This window comes from Crotalus tigris, unplaced genomic scaffold (assembly GCF_016545835.1).
Source record: "Crotalus tigris isolate CLP2741 ecotype Arizona unplaced genomic scaffold, ASM1654583v1 scf7180000018445.1570621, whole genome shotgun sequence".
NCBI classification, from domain to species: Eukaryota; Metazoa; Chordata; class Lepidosauria; order Squamata; family Viperidae; genus Crotalus; species Crotalus tigris.
In genome coordinates, this window is record NW_024097006.1 from 996,359 (window position 1) to 1,021,278 (window position 24,920).

General features: G+C 42.9%; 1 protein-coding gene across 7 annotated transcripts in view; it reads left to right on the plus strand.

Moving 5' to 3' along the window:
- Positions 1 to 20,635, plus strand: part of HDAC7 (histone deacetylase 7) — a 229,010-nt gene extending 208,375 nt beyond the window's left edge. For all 7 annotated transcript variants that reach the window (XM_039352581.1, XM_039352582.1, XM_039352583.1 and 4 more), the window contains 8 exons: positions 1,009 to 1,096; positions 2,240 to 2,359; positions 6,353 to 6,450; positions 9,951 to 10,069; positions 11,603 to 11,736; positions 15,507 to 15,591; positions 17,986 to 18,118; positions 19,232 to 20,635. In XM_039352581.1, coding sequence (XP_039208515.1) covers positions 1,009 to 1,096; positions 2,240 to 2,359; positions 6,353 to 6,450; positions 9,951 to 10,069; positions 11,603 to 11,736; positions 15,507 to 15,591; positions 17,986 to 18,118; positions 19,232 to 19,274 — 820 coding nt within the window. In that variant the 3' untranslated portion in view covers positions 19,275 to 20,635. The remainder of the gene's footprint in view (positions 1 to 1,008; positions 1,097 to 2,239; positions 2,360 to 6,352; positions 6,451 to 9,950; positions 10,070 to 11,602; positions 11,737 to 15,506; positions 15,592 to 17,985; positions 18,119 to 19,231) is intronic.
- Positions 20,636 to 24,920: the final 4,285 nt, after the last annotated feature.

Sequence of the window (24,920 nt, forward strand, 5' to 3'; positions counted from 1 at the left end):
AGCTAGCCAGTCTCCGCATGCCTTTTTTTAATTTTCTGGATCATAATAGAAGTTAAGACGAAGAGAAGCAGCCTGCCATCCTCCAGATGTTTTGTCCTAAACTTCACATAATCCCCCTGCCATTGTCCAAATAGTTGGAAGTGAGGCTTGTATCAAAACATTGAGATCTCAAAGTCTTAGGGGCCAGCTTGGCTGGCCCACTTCCAGGTTATTTCATTCCATCCTTCCCTATTTCCTTTATTTATTCTTTTTTTTCTCCATTCTTTAGCTGGCCCTTATTGTGTTTGTTCACTTTGAGCAGTTCAGTACGGATTCCTACTTCCTCCCAGAAAGTACTACACAGCCTGCTGATACACCCTTATTCATAGTCAGGGCAACTTTGACTTCCCACAAATTTACAGTGTAAAAATGAGTTAGTATGCACGGTGATGAGTTGCTTGTTTTGTTTTATTTTACTTTACATTTTATTTTATTTTATTTTTGGCACCCATCTCACTATGGATCAACTCTGGGCAGCTATTTGTGTGTATTGCTGGGTTTCAGTAAATTTGTGAAAGCTCTCCAACCAAAACAATGCATCTGAGAGCTTTGTCTGCAGTATCTGAGCAGCGGTGGCCCATTCCACATGCAGATCTTCCCAATTTTGCCATTATAAAGTAGTGAATGTGGTATTGGAGAGAGAGAGAGAGAGAGAGAGAGGCCATTTTACAGAATATTTCCAACTGATTCTTGAGCTCAGTTTTTGGCAGGTCTCCACCAGCCAAAACGTGTGTCCTTGTAATGCTAAGTCCTAGAGCAGCACACAAGTGGAAGAATGCAGCAAATGGCCCCTTTGTTGCATAACATCTGGCCCCTGTGGTCTCTGCAGGACTTAGGCAAGAGGTTGAGGAGAGGTTGGATTATTTTGGGGAGGCTGGCGTGTACCAGTTGGGCAGGATGTCCCATAAATACATTTGCTGCCCATTTTGGTTGTTCACCCAGCTTCTTGCTCTCCATGTTCCTTGGCAGGGGTTTCTGCTTCTTCAATTCGGTGGCAATTGCAGCCAGGCAGCTCCAGCAAAAAGGAAAAATCGGCAAGATATTGATTGTCGACTGGGTGAGTTCCTCCTTCCACTTGTCAGGAAGAAAATTTCTTGTTATCCTTGTGGAAATGACAGAAAATTATCTCCAAACTTTGATCTACTATCCTACAAGCCTCATGCTCCCCTCCACCAAGTTGGTTGACTGAAAGTGACAGGGGTCATATTCCCGCATCAGTTGAATTTGCAGTACACTAGACATGGCAAAGGGGGAATTGGGCAGTTGCCATGCTATGGTAGGAATCCCATTACTACTATAGTTCACGTGCTTGGGCACAAGATACTACATGAACCCAGCAATTGTGTTTTGCTAACTTGGGTTTAATGTTGGGTGTGAATTTGACCAATTGGAGGGCACAGCTTTGGAGGAAGGCTATAGTAGGATGTAAAATAGAAGAGCACTGGTAGCTAATGGCCATATGTGTACCAACTTACAGGCTTAATGTAATGTGGAGATTCTCAGTCATCCAGGTCATGTTTGTCCCAAAAGGCAACTGGATTTTCTTGTTTTTCTTCGAAGACATTTCGCTTTTCATCCAAGAATTTCTTTGAAGACGTTTCACTTCTCATCCAAGAAGCTTCTTCAGCTCGTGTGTAGAGGTGGGGGCCAGGCAAAGGTCGTGTGTGGAAAACTGCCCCTCCAATCCCTGTGTACTTCTTCTTCTCTAGATCTATCTCCCCCCCTCACATCACCATGGCGATGTGAAAGTGCGCAGCTCTGTGACCTTGCCAGTCTGATAATAGTTAGCTCGCATCAACAAGATGTTATTGCCATTACTATTCCCTGTTTCTGGCCTCTGGCTTCTATATTCTTGAGGATTGGTTGGGAGTTTAACCAATGAAATGCTATTGTCATGTAGAAACTTTTGCTGCTTGTAAACTGTATATAAACAATAAAAGCTGCGTAGGGAGCAGCCATTTTTTGCACCCTGCAATGACTGAGCACTGATTACTACACTCGTGTTTTTCTTTGAAGACGTTTCGCTTCTCATTCGCTCTGAAGACGTCTCACTTCAGCTTCGCACCGGGAGCTGAAGAAGCTTCTTGGATGAGAAGCGAAACTGTCTTCCAAGAAAAATAAGAAAGTCCAGTTGCCTCTTGAAAAAAGCGCCTTTGGAACAACTTACAGGTTTATTACCTTCTCTCTTCCTCCCCCTCAGGATGTTCACCATGGTAATGGGACACAGCAAGTTTTCTACAGAGATCCAAATGTCCTCTACCTCTCCTTGCATCGCTATGATGATGGTAACTTCTTCCCTGGTAGCGGAGCAGCTGATGAGGTAATCTCCTGTTTTACATATATCTTGGTTTCCATAAATAAAAATATTACTGATACAATACAGGAAAGGGGAAGCCCCAGATTTGCGCACAATGTGATCGTTAGTAAATGTTGCCTTTGCAAACTTAATAGCATGCCTCAAACCCCTTGAACCAACTGCTAGATCAGGAACCCCTCCCCCACCTTACGTCTCTGTATGATAGTGAAAATGCAGATCTTAGCAAAATGCTCCTGTTCGAAAATGATATGTTTTTTTAAAATTATTTTAATTCTTTTACTGCATTTCTATCTTGTCTTGGGAATTTTAACAGTTCTGTCCCGGTAAGAATTCTGTGAGATATGTTGGGCTGAGAGAGAGAGAGAGAGTGACTGGTCCAAAGCCTCCTACAGAGCTCCATGCTGGAAAAGGAATTGAACCTTACCTCTCCGGTTATAATTCAACCCCTTTATCACTACCCATAGTACAAACAAAATCTATATAGTCAATTAACTCAAAGTAATGCATGGCTATAGCATCCTCACTTGTGGCTTCTTCTAAGCCAGTGGTTCTTAACCTGTGGGTCGGGACCCCATTTGGGATCGAACGACCATTTCACGGGGGTCGCCAAACAACGCAGTCCGCCATTTTTTTCCCCCTTTTCCTTAGCTGTGCTACTCCTTTATTCTATTGGCTTTTGAAAGCCAATAGAATAGACTCTCTTGAATAGAGTCTAATTCTATTGGCTTTCAAAAGCTAATAGGAATTGTCCAGGCTGTCTCCGCCCTGCTGAGCCCGCCAAAAGTCCCATTCTGCAAATGGTGCTGCACCAGTTGAGTAGTCCTCGACTTACGACCGGTTGAGTAGTCCTCGACTTACGACCGGTTGGGGGTCACAGCATTAAAAAGGTTGAGAACCACTGTTCAAAGCTTAAAGGATAACAATGCTTCCATAAAAGCAGAAGCCACTGGGCTTCTTAAAGGCACAGGGGCCCTCCTAAGAAACAAGACCTGACCACTTTGTGCTTTACCGCAGAGGTTCCAATCTTTTTTGGTTGGTGGACCAGAGGGAAAAGGACGGGGAAGGATTTTACGCACACGCATGCACAAAATGGGCTGCGAGCATACATGTGATGCAAATGGGCGGCGCTAGCACCCGCACAATGCAAATAGGGTGGCGCTAGCACCCGCGTGATACTAGCCCTGCCCCATTTTCACCATGGCACCCCATTTTCATTGCGGTGCTAGCACGAGTGGGGGTGAGTGTGCACGCACTAGCTAGCCTGTCCTGCAGCCCAGTGGCCAGCAGGCCACAGCCCAGTAGTGGCCCACGGCCCACAGGTTGGGGACTCCTGCTTTACTGCCCTTATTACCTACAATCTCTAAGCTTCTGTATATCCTATCTGTTAAGTTTCTCTGTCTCTGATTGGTATCTGCTTTTCTTGGTTCCACAATTTTTGGATTTTTTTTAAGTTCCTGGTATGACTTTTAGGTCTCTTGGACCTCTGCCCACTTAGCTTTTCTTTACTTTTACCACAGATTCATCCTTCCTAGGCTTTTAAGTAGGAATCAGCTGACAAACATCCCTCTCTCAGAATCTCCATCGTTGGTCTTGTTCCCCAAGTACGCTGGTGAACCTTCTGCTCAGCCCATCCATAGGGAGCCCTTCTTGGCTCCACGTTAGAAAACATAGATGCCCCCTTGGGAAATTCGTTGAAATTTAAACAGCGTTGGTTTCTGACTTCTTCTTTTCTTTTTTTTAAAGGGAGGTTAGAAGCTAAATGCATCTGAGGAGCCAGAAAGTTCTCTGGAGAACTTCATTAAGCTAGAGCTGAACATTTCCAGCTCTGAGAAAAAGATGGAGAACTTTGCCCCAGCTAAGGGTGGGAGGAGGGCAAATCGGATAGGCTTTTCAAATCCATCATGCTTTACAACCTGCTTTCAAAGGAGCTTAGTGCTGAAAGTGGCCAGGACTGGAGTTGGCCCCCATCTGGTTCTCATCTCTCCCTCCAGCAGGAGATATCAAAGGGGCTGAAGCATTGTTTATGATGCCGCACAAATCCCTGGGAGACTGTAGCATATCACTCAAGGCTTCCCCCTCCCCACCCCCACCCCCATTATGAGCTGTTTCCCCCCTCCTTCATCAGACACACTGTCAGTTTTGATGGTGAGCCCTGCCCCAACGGACAGGGATTTTTCAACCCTTTCTTTTTTTTTCTTCTCTTTCTCTTGCCCAGCTAGCTGACATGGCGTGATTTGGCAGGTTGTTTGTTTGTCCTTCAGAGAGGGATTTCCTGTCACCCTTATCCATTTTCTTCATTTTCCCTCTCTCCTCCTTCTCCTCTTCCTCCTCCTGGAAAATACTACAGTAGTATTTTGTGTGTGTTTCACACACAAAGCAAGCCAGGTTCTGGGTTGTAACCCCAAAATGAGGGTGGAAACAGAGTTTTCTCTTCGAATAAACCTCTGTCTAGGTCAGAAGCCTGCTGCCCAAAAAGCTAACAGGGCTATGTTTCATATGGAAAAGTTTTCCTGTTCCGTGTTGTACTCGTGCCTCGTCTTAAAACATTGGGGCATTCGCGCTGCAACATTCATTGGCCATGGGCTCAATTTTGGAATGACCAGGTGTGCCAGAAGGGGTTAATAACCACTTGCAAGCGGTCTGCAACATGTATGGGATGCCATACAAGTGTAGAGGAAACCTAGCCACCGCCACCCTCCCCTGGATTTTGGAAAACTGGACCTTCTTATTTGCAGGGGAGAAAGAGAGGATGATCAGTGTACTTCTGCACATAAAACTACTGAACATTTTTCCTTTGCAAGAAAATCTAAGCATAACACTGCACATGAATATTTTTGGAAAAGTACTGTTGCCTACTCTATGCATTAGAGTGGCACTTGGGATTTGATTCCCAGTACTGCAGGCCACTTTAGCTGACTGTGTTCAGCAGGTCAGCGGTTCAAATCTCACCAGCTCAAGGTTGACTCAGCCTTCCATCCTTCCGGGGTAGATAAAATGAGGACCCAGATTGTTGGGGGCAATGTAAATATATATATATATTGCTTACTGGTGTACACCGCTTAGAGAGTGCTTGCACTTAAAGTGGTATATAAGTCTCATAAATAAATAAATAAAAGATACTGTATGTTTGATGTACGCAGCACTCCAGAAATAGTGCAGAAGGTTCTTCTATTAATCATTCTTTTAAGGATCACCAATTTAACATGAAAATTATTCTGTCCATAACCTTCGCTCCCTCTTTAACTGGAAATGTTGGGAGGGAGAGGGAGGCAAAAAGCAATACAAACATTATCTAGGAATTATTTCCTGAAATGACATTTGGGGGTGAACTTTGGAATTGATTCTGGTGTTTCATGCAGTACGGGAAGCAGCCCAGTTAACTTTATAATAGAAAAATGCTTATCTTTGTGACTGGAAAAACTTTTGAGCATCTTTTTCTGGGAAAAATGGAGAATGTTTGCCTTGAGTAATTTTTTAATTATTTTAGGAACGCAGTAAATAAATGCTGTATTTCAGAGAAAGAATTCCCAAAGTCATTTAATTCTAAGAGATTTGTGGTTCTGTTGGGGGGGGGGGAGAATCTGAATAGTTAAGAGATGGGAAATCTGATTTCTTATCATAAAAAAATGAAGTACTTGGGCTTCCTTCCCAGTTTATTGTGGGTATGCTTTGTCTTCCAAAGAATGCCTCCCACCCACACACCCAAAAATAAATGCTTAGTACACATGATCATTCACTACGGTAAGATCACCAGAAGTGAAACCATAACAGTAGAGTTAAAGGAAGCATCCACAAACTGCTGTTTTCCTGTTATTGAATACAGGTCATCTCTCCAGTGCTGTCAATATAATAAACTTGGGATTGGGATATTTTTAGTTTACTTATCTTGGACATCAGGATCCTCAGCAGGGCTGCAATGAGGCTGTTCAGTTGATCTGGAGATGCGGTCGTCTCAACAGTGGGAGACCTGACTTGCTCCCTGTTTTTCTTTTTCAGGTGGGCTCCGGGGCCGGAGAAGGTTTCACTGTCAATGTTGCTTGGACAGGAGGTCTTGACCCTCCCATGGGAGATCCAGAGTACTTGGCGGCTTTCCGGTAGGCCCCCTCTCCTTCAAGCTTTGATACAATGCCTATTCTTCCAATAGGGCCCTGTTGACTTACATTGGCAAAGGCTGCTTTGAATAACTTTTTAGTTGCAATGGAACAGTTTACTTTTAGCCCCGGGGGGGGGAGGGACGGGGGGGGGGGAAATGAAGGAAGAGAAGAACAGGCAAGCAGAGTAGATTTCTCCAAGCTGGTGCTCCCCAGATGTCTGAGATGACAACTTGTTTCATCTGGCGTCATGTTGAGGATGATTCAAGGAAAGCATCTGGCAAGTTTGCTCCACTTTAGGCCAGATTTAAGTGTGCTTTGTTCCTCCTCGCAATATCTCAGCTCCTGTGCTAATTCTGGAGCTGAGCTTATCGTTTGATGTAAGAGGCGAACCCTTTGCTGCCCGAGCACCAAAGATCAGAACTGAGGAACAAAGTAGGCAGCATGATTTATTTGAACAAGTTTACTTTTAGTAGCATGCAGGAACATTGTCTAAAGAACTGCAAGCACGCCTGTTTTTCTTGGCTGATTGTTTTCATCATATGGGACAGGAAGGCAGGGAACGGGGTGGGCAAAACTTCAGAGTCAGGGAAGGAAGCCTAAGAGTGTTTATACTTGGAAGTCAATCTCATGAAGTCCAGTGGGATTTTTTCCAAATAAACATGATTAAACATAGGATCAGGCTGTAAATCTTTCTTTCCTGGGTTGTCAGAAGTTGCACGCACACCTCCACTAGTAGCTCTGACACACTTTCTCCTCTCCCCACTCCATTGGCCCACAGTCCTGGCTGCTCCTACCAAACTTCTGAAAACTAAACTGAACTAAACCAGTTCAGTTCCTTCTTTTGTGATCCAAAGCTAGTATAATACTCCCCAGGATGTGAAGTCAATGACAAAGGCGCTATGTTAAGAGTCCTCCCTCATGCCATCATCATCCCAATTGCTAAGAAGACTTGTGCTAAGCTTCCCACATACTCATAGCATTTTTTGGAATGTGTGCAAGTCACCTCCCTGTTACAGATATATTTTGCTAATTTTTCTGCAACCATCCAGTAAGGTAGGCCAGTGTTATAATCCCCATGTTGCTGAGAAGACTGTGGTAAGATTCTGTGGCTCTGTGTAACTGAAGGGCCAAAAACAAAGTTACAGTCTTGCTCATATTTAGTTGAGTTTCCTAAGGCCAAATTAGAGATCATGTGTGGAGTATGAAATGCAATTAGCAAATTGTATGGTGCTACCAATGATGTAAAAAAACCAATATGGATTTACAGCCCATTCAAGAGAAATATTACTTCCTCACCTGTTTTAGGGCTTCTGTCTCAAATTTAGTTTTGGAAACTTTCTTAAGGTTGTAGCTATGATAGACAAAGCCGCTAAGAGGCTACAGAAAGAGTACCTAAGGCCTTGGGGCTACAAGTTGTCCACCTTTGCTTTAAAATGGGGGTCTTCAAACTTGGCCCTTTTATGACTTGTGGACTTCAACTCCCAGAATTCCTCAGCCAGGCACGCTGCTGAGGAATTCTGGGAGTTGATGTCCACAAGTCATAAAAGGGCCAAGTTTGAAGACCCCTGCTTTAAAAGAATCATTCCCTCAAATATTGCTGCATCCCTTTGGCATGTTGAATTGCTCTGCTGCATCACCACTCTGTAGCATGCAGAGGAGCTGTGTTCTGGTGAGCCTCTTACACCCCCAAAACCACACAACCAAGTGTTTAGTAGCGCTTTGGAATGCCAGATGGTCAGAGCTAGCTTCTCCGGCCTGAGGAACGAGACCCACAGCACTTGGCAGAGTCTCCATTTTGAATTGCAAGGCCTAACTGTGCCAAGCCGGGCTCTGGCAAAAGGCCACCCTCCCACAGCTGCCCAACACATGTGCTTTGATTGCACTTAAAAGGGCTCTATAAATAGTTTCTTCCCCCTACCCCACATATCCCCACTTTTTGCTCCACACAGAAATGCAGCTCCCAGGCCCCATGTCTCTTTGAGTTGCTTGCCAAATGCGATCTAGTTGATGGATGAGATTCTCTTATATCCCAGTGGGCAAGATGGAAGGCCTGTTGGGGCTCTCTGTGTATGAGGTCTGGGAATGGCTCCGCACAGCGGTGCATCGAGGGATGAGTTCAAATCCAAGCCAGCTTCCTCCTTGATATGGTTGGGACCTGCTCCAACCCGCCTTAAACTTCCATTGTCTCACAAAGAGGGCTGAATGATGGCTTTCTGTGGAAGAGCATGGGACTGCTTTAGAACTCAGACCAGTTACAGAGGCTGAAAAGTAGCCCAAGGAAGTGAGATACTAATTAACAGTCTGCTCTTTTTTAAAAAAACATTTCTCCTTTTCTTGGAGGTGGGGAGAAGGTACAGGAGGAAGAAGCACTTTTGTAGATTGTGAATTGATGAGCCTGAAATTATACACCCAGTGCTTGCTTGATACTAGAGGATCCAGGAGCTTGGGGTGGTGGCCATTGGTCAGGCACCTGTCATGCCAAGTTGCCTTAAGTTTACCTCCTCATCAAAATTATTTTCATTTGTTTATCTTTGTTTCATATTTTTTTTAATTAAGTGTGGTCAGGGGTGGGGTAAAGGGTGATTTTATACCTTTCCTCTGCCAGAGAGGTTTTTTGGGGGGTGTTACTGCTAAAATTGCTTTCTTCCACTTGAGCAAAATTGTTTATGTGTTTATTAATGGAAAAAATGCTGAAGAGGAAAATGGAAAAATGCTGGAGGGAGGGAGTTCACACACACACACACACACACACACACACACACACACACACACACACAGAGAGAGAGAGAGAGAGAGAGAGAGAGAGAGAGAGAGAGAGAGAGCAAGCACTGTTTCTCCAACACAGATTCAGCCCTCAAGAATGTATCTGTATGAACGATTTTTAAAAAGTAATTTCCTGAGGGAAAACTGTATGTGGCTCAGCATCATATGTGATTGGAGTCTCATACTTTGGTGTCCCATTTTTCAAAATTAGCTGCATTTATGTCCCTTTGAAAGAAGGGGGATGAATTGGGGTGGGAGAGGGCAACAGGGGAGGAATACTTTCAAGATGGCCTCACTTCCATCCAGGCAGTGGCCAAATCCAGATTTGTTCAACCTCAGTGTCAATGTGGGACCCCATGAGATTCAGTGATTTTCATGATTTCCTGAATTATTTGGTGTAACACTGTAGTGCCCCATGTTGCTAATCCTAGTTGCATAACTTATCCTTTCACATTTATACTTCAGTGTATCATAGAAATGAAGCATTGCAATTTTTTAAAAATAATAAATAATAAAAGAGATCTAACAACATTTCAGAACTGATGCAAATGGAAAAATACATGTGTAAGATTGTAGCTTTTTTGTTTTGTTTTGTTTTGTCAGTGTGCCTAAGCAAGGCAATGTTTTATGTTGTAAATAATAGTCTGAAGCATCCAGGAATCTAGAGAGTCACTGATGCTAACCATCCTGATTTGATTTAATTTTTGAATTTAATTTAATTTCCTCCTTCTTTGCAGGACGGTGGTGATGCCAGTTGCCCAAGAGTTCTCCCCGGATGTGGTGCTGGTATCTGCAGGCTTTGATGCAGCCGATGGCCATCCTCCTCCACTAGGGGGTTACAAAGTCTCAGCCAAATGTAAGGGTCCTTCAGGATGGCAGTTAACCGGGAAGAGTGGTGGACATTCTAATGGGAGAGTGAGCAGTTTACTCTTTGCCCAGAGAGAACATCTGTCCAGCTGTTGTCTGGACAGATGTTCTGCAGCATCTGCAGCATCTCTAGGGCAATATCTAGAGCAGCATCTCTGCAGCATCTCTAGGGCAATATCTAGAGCAGAGGTCTCCAACCTTTTGGGCATCAGGGACCAGTTCCGTGGACAGAAGTTTTTCCATGGACCGGAGGGGCGTGGTTTTGTGTGCTGCCTGCATCTCGTGAATGGGGCTTTGCTTGTTTGTGCAGCCTAGCTGCTGGCATACTATGACCCAGTACATGGACCGGGGGTTGGGGACCTTTGATCTAGAGCAGTGGTTCTCAACCTTTTTAATGCCGCAACCCCCAACCGGTCGTAAGTCGAGGACTACTCAACCGGTCGTAAGTCGAGGACTACTCAACTGGTGCAGCACCGTTTGCAGAATGGGACTTTTGGCGGGCTCAGCAGGGCAGAGACAGCCTGGACAATTCCTATTGGCTTTTGAAAGCCAATAGAACTAGACTCTCCTATTCAAGAGAGTCTATTCTATTGGCTTTCAAAAGCCAATAGAATAAAAGGGAGTAGCACAGCTAAGGAAAAGGGGAAAAAATGGCGGACTGCATTGTTTGGCGACCCCTGTGAAATGGTCATTCAACCCCAAATGGGGTCCCAACCCACAGGTTGAGAACCGCTGATCTAGAGAGTTGGTTGAATGGTCATTAAGGGGGAATGTACCACAATACACATCTTACCACATGATGGTTTTCTTCAAGCTTTCTTTCATGATTTTTTAGAAGCATGTGAAAGGAAACCAATTATGACAAAGATGAGTTGTGTGTGCGGGCCTTCTCTTGCAATGTCTAGCTACAGTGTTTGCTTAAAGGCCAACTCTTTGCAGATGCAGAACAAGGGCATAATAGAATCCTCCCTGAGCCTATAGAACATCTTCTGTAGCAGGAGAAGGGATATGGAAGCTAGAAAATTTGGCTAAAGCAGAGCTGGATGACTAGATAACCACAAAAAGTTTCTCTTCTGTTTTTTTTTTTTTTTTTTTTTTTGAGGAAAAAGATATCCATAGTTGCAGCCAGGAAGGGCCGATACTCTTGTCTCTTCCAGGAGATACCCTACCAGAGAGGTCTGATTCCCTGGGCCTTCTCTTGCAATGTCTAGCTACAGTGTTTGCTTAAAGGCCAACTCTTTGCAGATGCAGAACAAAGGCATAATAGAATCCTCCCTGAGCCTATAGAACATCTTCTGTAGCAGGAGAAGGGATATGGAAGCTAGAAAATTTGGCTAAAGCAGAGCTGGATGACTAGATAACCACAAAAAGTTTCTCTTCTGTTTTTTTTTTTTTTTTTTTTTTTTTTTGAGGAAAAAGATATCCATAGTTGCAGCCAGGAAGGGCCGATACTCTTGTCTCTTCTAGGAGATACCCTACCAGAGAGGTCTGATTCCCTGGTTTCTTTTGGGTTCCTCTGCAGGTTTTGGTTATATGACCAGGCAATTGATGAATGTGGCTGGTGGGGCTCTCGTTCTAGCCCTGGAAGGAGGCCATGACTTGACTGCCATTTGCGATGCCTCAGAGGCCTGTGTGTCTGCTCTGCTGGGTAACGAGGTGAGTGGAGCTAGAGGGAGATTTGGCAGTTGGGAGAATCCAGAGCAGAGTGTCATAGAAATGGTTTTTAGCACTAGGTTTCTGCTAGACAGAATTTTTTAAAAAGGGGCACCTCAAGACATTCTGAAGGCTGGCTTTTCCCTATGGAGTGACTACAGTTACTGCCTTGTGTAGCACTCTAAAAGCTGCAGAAAAACATTGACCAATCAAGCAGTTAAAAAGAGTCTGATTCAAAAAACGTACCTAGATGTAAAGAAACAAAACCATAGCAAAAGTATGAAGGAGCAGAAAGCAAAGTCTAGGAATACATCAGAATGCCCAGACAAATTGGACTAATCAGATGGGATAGTCCATAATCCCGATGATTCTCGATACACTTATTAATCTTTCTCTTATGAAGGAACATTTGACTTGCTTGAAAGATGCTACATAAAATTCATTATACCTCCCCAAAAAAGAGAGAAGCAAATGCTAATATGACAAGCATCCTTTCCAGATTTTTATGATAATCTGCATGGAATTTAGGGCAATATATGATTATTTTCCCATTCCACACTATTTTCCAATGACAAAGTTTAGGTTGGAAGAAGAGATTGCTCGGGGTCACTTAATCAGCTTTCAGGGTTGGAAATGGAACATTGGAAATACGGCTGTATAAATGTGACTTATAAATCAATAAATACAATGTAAGAGTCGCAATATTTTCAAGACGTTCCCTTTCTGTAACAGCCATGCAAATGGGTGCTTTGGGATGCTCACAGAAAGGCAGATAATTTTCTCCATTGTTATACCCCAGCAAGTACTATGATGAAGAATGCTCTTCCCATCCCTTAGATCAGGGGTAGGCAACCTTGCCTCTTTTATGACTCGTGGACTTCAACTTCCAGAATTCCTGACCTAGCGTGGCTCAGCTTGGAAACTTCTCCCTTTCCCCTCAGCATGGCTGGCTCAGGAATTCTGGGAGTTGAAGTCCATAAGTCATAAAAGAGCCAAGGTTGCCATACTTACTTTGACTCTCTTATTACAATTACATGACCAGCCTTAAATAAATATGGTCATTTTTCCTCAGGGTTCCTTTGGTTGTCCATATCAGTTGTAATGTGAAAAAAAATGTACAAAGTAGATGATCACCAGTAGGAAAAGTTTTATTATTTTTTTTAAAAAAATAATTATTTTAATTTATTTTTAAAATAATTATTTTTAATTCCCATTCCCATTCAGGTCGGAGGCACTGTTTTAGGTGCTTCCGAGTTGAAAGGATTAGTTGGTGACATCACCGTTGGCTGGGAGACGCCCATGGGGGCTGCTTTCATGTCTCCATCAAAGAGTTTGGAGCAAATGACAGGAGCTCACTCCGCCATGCAGCAGCACTCAGGTCTCAAACGTGGGTTTGCTATCCTTCAACCCAGCATCCTAACCACATGAGCCATCACACTCTTCTTCATTTATTTTAATTACTTTTATAGTACCCATACCCATATTATGATGCACAGGCCTGGTGCCTCACAAATCAAAAACATTTTTTTTAAAAAAAATGAAATAAAATCTCCCGGCCTTCTGGGGCAACACTCTCCCAAACATCAGTGTTCCACCTTGCTGTCCTCCAGTTGCATTCTATTCCAATACTTGTGAGAAGAGCCAGCTGTTCAAGGCCTTGTCAGTAGGAGTTTGCCATATCCCTGAGAAAAAGATGTTCTACAAGGCAATGCCAGCTATGGAGAAGAGATGCTTCCTAGGCCCTGCAGAGGATGATATTTCAGGGAAGGAACTTTCTCATGTGGTGGAACAAGTAGAAACCTTCAGAAAAAGGTCATTTCACAAATGACCTGGCCCTGTGCCTTTTTGGACTTTAAAGGTGATAACCAGCATCTTGAATTGCACCCAGGGGAAAAAACCTGGAAGCCAGTGTTGCTCACACAGCCCCATGTAAAGTGCATTCCAATAATCCATCCAGGAGGTGGCCATGGCCTGAATGGCCAAGAAGAAGAACTTCTAGTCCAGGAGTGGTGTCACAAGATGGATCCGTGGAAAGGAACCCCCAGGCCAAGAAAGAGACCAACAGACTGTGCCAATCCACTTTAATAGTCTGGCTGCTGTTCCCTTTATAGATGTACCACATTGCAACATGCTGAGTGGCCATTTCTAGCAACTGTGGCCAAACAAAACTCAGCCTAAGTATTTGAGCTGGCTTAACTAAATCCAATAAGAAGACCTTTGAATCAAAGAGGCTCTTTTGGCTTTTAAAGGGCATATAAGACCACTCCAGCTCTAAATAATAACTTGATGAGTCATTTGGGAGTCTCATGATACTTACTATTAGTTCCTGGTTCAGAGGTTGGATGCCCATGTACACTGGGAGCACCGTTCTATAACACCATCCAGGCACAGATTCATCCTCATCTCTCCCAGTCCTATTGAAACAGAGTCACCGAGAGGAAAGGAAAAACCATGGAGATCCCCCCCCCATTGCAGATGTCTGCAGGTGTCAGATGCAGTGAGGGTTTTTTTTTTTTTTTAGAAGATTCCTTGCAAAGAACAATCTGGGAATTAGAAAAGTTCTCCACCTTAGCAAAGCTGATCATGATCACTGGGTTTCTATTCTCATGAGCTGTGGCAACCATTGATTTGTTCTCCCAATCAATATCAGGTGGCTATTGAAAAACCATAAAAGACTTCACATATGGGCAAGCCACGCAGTTGTGCTCAGAGGCGTCGAGGAGGAGATGGGCTATAGGCTATCCGCCCACAATTCAGAGAGTGTATATTCCTTTTTGGAACATATTGGATATTTGATCTGGATTGAGTCTTGGTTGGTTCACCCTCATCCAAACCATTGCCTCACCTGGGGACTGAAACAGGACCTCCAGAGCTGCTTTAGATGTCCAAGAGAATTATCAAGCTCCCCACTCTTCTCCTGGCAAGGGTCATGCCTCAAGATGCTCAACAGTCTTTTCACATCAGGTTTGAATGAAGATCAAAATGGATTGAGAATAATCATTTTCATTGCAAAGTGACTAGAACTGAATTGAATATCACTTTCTTGCACACCTTTTCCTAAGATGAGAATATTGGCCACCAGCTTATATTAATAACTTCTCAATCCAAATTAGTTTCAATGGTGGCTGATTTTAAATTGGCTGGAATTCTCGCCTTCTCTCAGTTACCCAGCCAACTGTCCATTGATAAATTTAATCAACCATAACAGCCAAAGATATAGGCCAGGGTGCCTGGCTGAACATCTGACTTATATCTCTATGCCCATTTATCATTCCGTCCTTGTTTTTGCCAACTTCGTACAGCTGCAGGTCATACTTTTCCCTGAATGAAAAAAAAAGAGCCTTATCCTCTCCTGTTTTCCCTATTTATTATATTTTATATGTGTCCGTGTGAGTGTGTATACAAATAAATAATTGGATGTGTGTTGAATTGCTTGCTGTCCAGGCAATCCTTCCCAGAGGTTTTATATAACTTGTTCTAAACACACCTCTTTATTTGAAAGAAAGAAAGTCCAGGTTAGTTACTCAGAGAGAGCTACAACAGGGAAATCCCATAACAATTATTTGGTTTATTTGCTGAATAAAATAGTGTAGAGACATGATCCTCTTGTACCAAGCTCCGATCCTTCTTCAAATTTATGTTTTGTGGCTACTGGCAGTTCCTTTTCAGCACACATCTTAGCAAGTGTACCAGTTGCTGACCTCTTATGGCATCTTTTCTTGCCTTCTTGCTCCAGATTTACAGTTATAGATAAATCTGTTTTATTCCTACAGCTTGAGCCTCTTCCAGAAGAGATCTTGCAGCAGAAACCTAGCACTAATGCTGTGCACTCCTTGGAGGCAGTAATCCAGGTGCAAAGTAAGTGGAGGGAGTCCTCTTATTGTGAAGTATAGAGTGGCATATATAAGAGAGGGATTACCTGTGTTTCCCTGAAAATAAGACCGGTTTTTATATTAATTTTTGCTCCAAAAGACTTATTAGGTCTTATTTTGGAGAAATATGGTACTAAATGCGTCCATCTGGCTGATGAACTTAACTGGGGTTTTTTTGGGAGGGAGGGTAGGGCTTATATTACGAGCATCCTGAAAAATCATGCTTATTTTCTGGTTGAGTCTTATTTTTGGGGAAACATCATACTACAAGCATTGCTTGGCACTGCAGCGGTCTGTGGGAATGTCTTTGAGAGATCGGAGGAAGAGAAAGAGGCACGGTGGACTAGACAGTGGTCAAATAAGAGGCAGCTTAACCTGCAGAAATGATGGGACCATGACTAACATCTCACAAGGGATCCTTCCTAGTGTCTTGGGCCTTGTAATGGCAAAGGGGTGACTGATGTATTTTCAGACTTACAAGATTCTGTTACTGTAACTTTACAATAACGTTAGTACTTATAGATAAAACTTCTTGTCTGGATTGCCTCTGAGGGTCGATATCAATCTTACAAGTCTGAAACTGCCATCTCTCTCGCACCACCTTTAACAGCCCAGAAAGCTAGGAATGGCCATTTCTGAGACGTTGGCCACGCACCCATTCCTTTTGTGGGTAAATCTGCCTTACTTCTGCCTAGTATGCTGCTCCTCCTCCTCTTGTCTCCCAAGGACATTCTCACAGACAATTAGGAGCAGTGCCTACCATTTGTAGGAAAATATATACCTCAGTCAAAAATAATTAGCAATTATTTTTGAAAAGGGTCAGGTGGGGCGTATTTGACAATTTATCCAGTCAATCCATGTAAACAATTGTTCGTTTCTCTCAAATCTGGCATGAATTTTGAGGCTGAGGAGAACCTGGAAAAAAGCGGACAAGCGGGGAAACATCATAGCAACTTTCTTAAAACAAGAGGTGGTCTACCGTAGCTTTTCTTGCCTGAATGTTTCAAAGAAGAGTACATTTTACAGATTTTTTTTTTTTTTTTCATTTGTTGTTTCCATCTCTCTTCTGCTTTGGAAAGTAACTTGTGAGCAGAGATCTTATAGGCTTTGGGCCTTTGAGCAAGGCCTTTCTTTACTATGCGTATATTATAGACCATACTTTCCAGCATATAAGACGACTTTCACAAGCTTTAAAATTGGCGCCGAAGACGGGGGTTGTCTTATACGCCGAGTCGTCTTATACGCCGGAAATAACGCTAGTTTCCAGCGTATAAGACATCTTCCTAGCATGCGACTTGGCGCCGAAGACGGGGGTCGTCTTATATGCCGGGTCGCCTTATACGTCGGAATATACGGTATTTTATAGGGCATTTTTCAGAAAACAGTGATGTCACCGGCTAATTCATTCAACCTGGAAGTGCCTCGGTGCTTCTGACACAAGCAAGCAATGTATTTAACAAATCCTTGAATGTAATGATATTGTTCTTAGTAAATCAGTAATAAGGAAATAGAATGGTACAGTGACAAATTAGAGCCTGAGAGATTCAGCTGCAAGTCAAAAATACTCAGCCCAGTTGGCCTCAAAGGATTGTTGATGAACATTAAAGAATTCCAGGAGACAAGGATGAATTACCCATGCAACTTTAGGAAGGAATGTAGATTCTTTCGATTGTGTTCAGTTTGCAGTCTGAATTTCATACTGCAACATTTTTTAAATCTGAGTTGTTCTAGATAGCCTGCATCTAGAATAGCTAGAACATAGCTGGTGTTGGGAAAGGGGTAGAAAGCATAGGGTATGTTGCAAACTTGCTGTAGTGAGCCTTTAACTATCACCCTGTGCTGTTAAAACACATCTGATTACATACAGTATGGTGGGTATGGAGCTTAAAACAAGTCCCCCCAGTTTGGTTCCTTGGATACACTGTTTGACTCAATACACTTACATCTGAGTCTAGATAAAAGAAACACTAAGGGGGACATGATAGTAGTATTCCAGTATTTGAGAGGTTACCACAAAAAGAAGAGGGTTGACTTATTTTCCAAAACACCAGAGGGCAAGACAAAAAACAATGGATGGACACTGACCAAGGAGAGAAGCAACCTGGAATTAAGGAGAAACTTCCTAACAGTGAGGACAATTAATCAGTGAAACAGCTTGCTTTCAAAAGTTGTGGTTGCTTCATCACTGGAAGTTTTTAAGAAGAGAATGGACAACTATTTATCTGAAATTATATAGGTTCTCCTGCTTGAGCAGGGGGCTGGACTAGAAGTCCTTCCAGCTCTTTTCTGATTGATTGACTGACTGACTGACTTATGGATTCAATGTGAGTCCCTCTGTGCATCATGTGCCATAATGGACATCCTGCCTTTTCTCTTCCAGGCCAGTACTGGAGCTCTGTACGTCGTTTTGCCTCCACTGTAGGATATTCAGTTTTGGAAGCCCAACGTCACGATGTGGAAGAGGTGGAGACAGTGACAGCACTGGCCTCACTTTCTGTAATGGCAGAAAAAAAGTGAGTGTGTCCCTTAATTATTAAAATGGACCTCCAGTTTGCACTGTGGCTATCGGGAAAGACAAGGGTATCAAATGTTGAAGCTAGGTTGCCGAGACTAACCTACCTGTGCGAGAGGTGCTACTCAAGTCCAAATGCCTTGGGCAACAGCACTAATCAAAGGCCAACCCTATCACATCCCCATTTTTATTTTGAAGAACTATTTGCCTGTTGGGGCATTTTAACTCAACGCCCCTCGCCAAAAGAGCAGAAGGAAGATTTCCCATTACCAGCTGCATGCAGCTCCGCTTTCAAGACGTGGGGACTTCTCGCAAATTGGTCTTGAAAAATAGCTGCGGTGCATCAGCCTACAAGATGAGCCAGGTCCAAGTTGCAGCTCAGAGAGGCATGCAGAATTGATCAAATCTGACCCACAAAGGGGAGAGCCACCGTTTTGGAAAAAGCAGCATCACAAATAACGGTGTTTGATTTGGATCTGGGAAACATGAATTTAAGTCCGTGCTCCCCTGTACCTTTTAAGACTGTTGGGAGGATAGAGTGAATTTAGTGTAGCAGCTGTGCAGTCATGTGGAAGAAACATGGCTAGGGAAGACAAGGTTAGCCCAAGCTAATTAATTCCTACTTACTTTACTTCATGCCTCTAAGTAAAAATAAGAGCATGCTCTCCAGAGCCAAATCTAAGGGGCAGAAATGAATTTACCTTAAGGTCAGACTGACCTTTATCCTGGAAACATCCCCAAGCTATTTAATACAAGCATGTAAATACTCTTCCATCCTGTTGTATTTGGGGCAATTTCTGCTACATTCTGCACTTTGAGGAGATCCTTCAAGAGCAATCCTATGTGAGGCACATTACGGACGTTTTGTTATCAGTGCATTATGATGCAGTTGGTGGTAGATAGGTTCCTGGGACAACTCAGCATTCTGACAGACAGCTCTCTGCTTCCTTTGACTCCCTCCCCCTTCCTCCCCCCCCCCCAGAACTACAAGTCCCAAGCTTCCCCAGGAAGAGGGAATGAATGTTTGACCAATTTATCTCCAAGCAAGTGACTTAGCTGCGACTTGATCTTTGTCTTTTCCTAACCCTTAATGTCCTGGCTTCTTCTGTTTTAGGCGGCAAGGAGAACCAATGGAAGAAGAACCCATGAACCAATGAAGAGCTGTTCTATCATCCACCAAGAACACATAATTCATTGTGGCTTGTTACTTGTATCACAGTCCTGGCACAGCCCATATTACCCTCAGCCACAAAGCTGGAAAACTGACTCCAAGTGCAGGCAGAGAGGCTCTGCAGAAGGAGGCATGTGGCAGACCTTCCAGGATTAATAGCTATCCCTGGGGTGTTACCATGTGCACTATTCTGCCAATGCAAGCAACAGAAATAGAGGACACAGGAGAGCAGCTATATGGACTGCCAAACTGGACATTTTACTCGGATGTCGGGGTGGTGCCTTTCCCCTCCAGAACCAAAGATGTCCATAGAGTGATCCTGCTGTACAGGAGCCCAAGTCATTCTCTTTTTTAAAACAAAACTTGGTCCCTCGGTTGAGGATGTCCCATCATCAAAGGAGCTGGACTGTGCATGGAGAAGACAAATATTTGATGTCAGACGATAACCAACATCTTTATACAACTGACCCAGCCCAGTTTCTATTAACCACTGCCCCAATTACACCTTTTTGGTCTTGGACCTTCCTAATTTGCACTATTACACAGATCACACAGGCACAAACTTTGTTCTATCTTCCATAGGATTTTGTGGGAACAAATTGCACCTCCTTGTGGACTTGAGTCCTTGACTTGACCATTCCTCCAGCATCAAGGCACTATGAAAATGCATAACCGTGTGGTGCTTGTGGCTGGTTGGTTTTGTCCAGATCCATAAAAATAGGCAGCCTTATTCCAAAGAGTAAACTTAAGGTGTGGGGAATGGGGGATGGATACTGTGAGCAAGATAGATTGTTCCTCTATTACCCCAACCAGTATGTGGCATTTGAATTCCCTCTAACTTTCATTTTTGGGGGATTTCTTTTTCTGTACCTGTTAAAGCAACAACACAAGTGCCTATGCAAGGGCCTCATTATTCAAATGAGGAGTTAATATCTTCCATAACTATATCCAATCTTCATGGAATAATGGAAGATAGCTAATTCTAATTTCATCAGAGAGGCGGCTGATGCTGGCACAACCAGTTTTCTACGGATGAAAGGCACTTCATGTGAAATGTGCATATCTGTTTTGCTTTCGTATCCATTGCTGTCTGCATGTGCTGGAAAGTTGCGTTCAGTCGCAGCCTCCCAGTGTGTGAGTGAGAGGCACCCATGACAACGATCCACACATTCCTAAATTGAAGCATCTTCCACGCGGGACATTTGTCATGTTCAAAGGGGTCTTTCTTACTGCTCGTAGTGAGATTGTGTGTTTGGGGGAGGCCGGGCAAGGTATGGAAGAAGGATGTAAAATATATACCATGTGCTGGATCTAAGCCACCCAGTAAATTGAGCCTTTGCTATAGTCCCAAGTATGTTGCTTTTTTTTTTCCCCTCGCAGCCAAGAGCAGAATTATTTTTCAGACATTTGATGGCATTCACATACATATTCACATTCCTCCAGTGTCAGCAACACAATGCAGATCTGTCCTGCCGCACAGCAGCGTGAACCTTCCCACTGTAGCTCCCCCTTGCCACATGGATGCGAGGAATAGATGAAGCAAGAATTGAGTCGGAGTGCTGTGAATAGCATTTTTTTTTTCAGAAGCACTCTGACAGGAAAAGACAGACATTCATTTCAGATGCAACATGTAAAATAATGGATTTGTTTTTGCTCAATGTCTTTTTTGGGGGGGGGAGTTAATCTGGCAGATTGTGGAGCTCTCCCTTCCCAAATGAAATCCTTGAGTAGAGAAATTACAATGCCATCCCCAGACTGACAGGTTCTGATAATCTGGAAACAGTTTTTATTGTATCAGATCCAAAATGGGCAGTGCAGTTTCTTGACATTTTAAGAAAGTAAACATACAGCATTGAACATGACTCTAAATTAGACTTCATATGGTTAGGGGGGGGGGAGAGAGAACAAAACTTCAGCTCCACCTGAAAACCAGGAAATCCCTGTTTGCACCTATTTAGGTTCCTCCAAGTGGTGAGTCTGGAGTTGAAATGTTGAAAGACAAACTTCAAGGGGTCACTTACAGGACTTGCCAAGGTCTGGAACAGACAGTTTATAGAAACACAGAGAGAACTATTTTCTAACTGCATCAGGTGAGAAAAATCTGCCCTTTGCCTCTCTCTCTCTCTTTTTTTTTTTTTTTTGTCAATGAGTGCAGGACAAAAGAATTGTGGAATAAGTGATTGATTCAATGTACCTCTGTGAATACAAAGCATCGATCCATCTGATCCTTTTGATTATTCAACCATTCTTTGGCCAGGGGACCCAGAACAATTACTCCCAGGGTTGTGTGTGCTGTCTTTGTGCAAAATATATGACAGTTCACATGTGCCACATTCATATGACAATCTAACGTTCACGGAAAGAAAACCAAGGGTCCAGTTCCCGGACACAAGGAGAAGCAAAGAAGTGTGAAAAGCTTTTAAGTGCTTCCAAACAAATTGGGTGTACAAACAAGCAGGACCAGCTAAGTCAAAGAAATGTGCAGTGTTTCAACATGAACAAGAAAAATGGAAGTTATTCTTATAAATCAGTCTGCCCATAATGGAAAATATTCTTAAGAGTATGGGAGGAAACATTCCTTAATGTAGCATGAATATTGACTGCTGGAAGATCCAGTGTCCCTTTACACATTCCCAAGTTCATGTCAGCTTTGAAGAGAAGGATGAATAGAAACAAGGACATGGGGTTTTAAAAAATAAAAATCTTATTGTAGTAGAGCCTTCCCCAACCTGGCGCCCTCCAGATTTCTTGGGATTCAAATGACAAATCACAAGATCAAAATTGTTAGGCAGCAAGTGAGAAAGGTTTCAATATATGTTTTCCTTGGAAATAATTATTTGATTGTCCTCGAACAGGATCAGTAATACAAGTAAATAAAAGGCAGCCATAGATATTTTGAAGTTGGGCTAGTGATCCCACCCATTTGTTAATCATGCTCATTATTAGCTGCACTCAATCCAATTCAGCCTTTGCCCATTTGGAAGGACATAACTTTAGATCATATTTCAATCGTATTAAAACGATTTAATAGATCCCATACACATAACTAGAGGGGAAATGGGTATCACGGCTTGGCCAAACCACAAAGAAAATGATGCCCTAATGTCTCAGCTAACCAATGTCCTGCTCTGTAATTCTTTTAATTGGCATCTTTCATCTTTGTCCCATGGTACTAGCTTTGCATGGGGGAAATGCCATTCTTTTCTAATAATTATTTGAAGCCTATTAGTCAGAAAATCAAGTATAAGAAACAGCAGGGGTGAAAAGTTTGGAAGAGAGGACCTACAGCCTGGGTCTGCAATAAAGCATATGTAGGAACGAAGAGGCCCAACAATACCGTCTGGCGCTCCTTGTGTTTTCTGCCCAACTTGGTTTGACTGGTGGTTAGCCGTAGCCTATGTCCTCACTTGGAAATACCTGTAGACTCACCTGCTCAGGAAAAAGATGAAGATGACATGGTGCAAAGCTTCATGGGAAGCATGTGCATCTGTGTGTACTGGAATGATCTTACCAATAGGTCCCCTGATAAATTGATGTTTTGTGTTTGGCCATACTCACAGTAATAGACATTTTATGACAGTACCAATAACATGGTTTAAAAACTTCAAATGTTGGGGGGGGGGAACGTGTCTCCTGATTAAACCAGGAACACTGAGAAGAATCCACAGTGTTGATGCTGAGATCAAGCACAGAGGGAAAGGCCATAAGAGGACTACATCCATCATTCCATTATTCAGTCTGAATGATTGGTTAAGTTTCATGTGATGTCACAATGCTTTTCGTTTCCCTCTTAAGTTCACAAAGGGCATTAGTTTTCTGTGATGTCATGATAGTCTCTAAAAACAGTGGTAGAAAAAAATAACAAGATTTCCTAGCTTACCCATTCTATCACAAACATGAAGATCTCAAGCAGATCTTTGACTGGAATCTGTAGATGACCAGGCTGAGCCCAGGGAAGGGGTCAAACATGTCATCAATCATGAATCCCTTCGTTTCCATGAGAGATCTAAGTCCAGCCCACCTTGGATTCCTTATCTACCACCAAATTGTTTTTGACCATTAGTTGTTCAGATTCTTGTAGAGAACTTAAGCTTACAATAAATTTTTATACCCATTTGAACTGCCTGGCTCTCCTGATTTCCCTGTCGCTTCAGGGTCCCATTAATCAGAGATACTACAGTAAAAGACAGTACTCATTATTATCAACACTTATACCAATTCTCATACATTGCAATGGTATATGGGGATGACCTTGGAAGACTAGCCCAGAGGTTGCCTAGGGCAGGGGTAGGCAACCTTGGCTCTTTTATGACTCGTGGACTTCAACTCCCAGAATTCCTGAGCCAGGAATTCTGGAAGTTGAAGTCCACAAGTCATAAAAGTGCCAAGATTGCCTACCCCTGGTCTAGGGAATGGTCAAGTAAAGGACAGCATAATCTGCATCTGGCTAGTGGGTGGGGCAAGAGACTCAAAAGAGACATTTTCTAATTGGGGGGGGGAGAAGGGGTTAAGGAAATGGAAGGAGATTGTACTTTCAGACTGGCAAGATTCTGTTAATGTAGCCTTACAGTAAAGTAAAACTAGCTGATCTGGTCATGTTTCCTGTAAGTCTACCTGGTAAGTCTGAAATCAATTTTGCTAGTCTGAAAGTACAATTTTTCCGCCACCTTCACACAACTATGGATTATGTTGTCTCTTATCTGACCATCCACTAAGCAGTGTCTGCACCTGTCTCCCAAGGTACATTCCCACAATGCACTGTACACATAAATGAATTCAAATGTGCTCACACATAGCAGGAGGGACATGGGAATTGGTTCTAGAGAAATGGTGTACATATTACTGATTTATGCATTGCACTTCACTGTAAATGTAAAGGTGCTACTTTAAAAAATGGGCAAAATAGTTTCAATAACCAATTATGGCTGCTAGAGGTGCACATTTCACTACATGGCAGCAAAAGGTTAGTATTTCCTGTTGCTCTCTCATGGCCATCCAGATAATTGTGTCAGGTATATGATCAAACTGATGCAACTCGAAGGGTACAAACTTTATTCTTCATGGAAATGCACAATGTATAGGCCAGCAGATCATGTTTAATAATATTTCTATTAGGATTGTGAGAAATGGTCTATACACACACATACACATATACACAAATGAAGAGTGAGATGGAAGAAAGTTATATTTGTATTTGCCCCCCCCCAAAAAAAAATAGGATGAAGATACTGTGGAAATAGCAAATCAAAGTTTGGGAATGCTACATGCCAAGAAAATATAGGGCACAGGGTGGGGTTAATGGAAATGGAAGATTATGCAAGAAAGTGAAAAGTGTTAGGGGAAAAAAAAAAAAGAATTATTCTCAGAACCAGAGGATACAAAGAGCCTCATTTTCTCATTCATCATGGAGTGATGGAAAAATCCTGTGTGTTCAAGCTGCCTTGTTTGCATCGTTTGGTTCCAATTCACAATGAAGCCAAAGCCACAAGCACTCTTGAAGCCTATGTCATCCAGGAACAGCTACTGGATGATTCAGACACAATTGGCATTTGTTACCGGAGGCCCTCTGTTATTAGAGATCTCGGAGCCATCACAATTTGGGTTCAGTGTAAAACTGAACATTGAGAGCTTT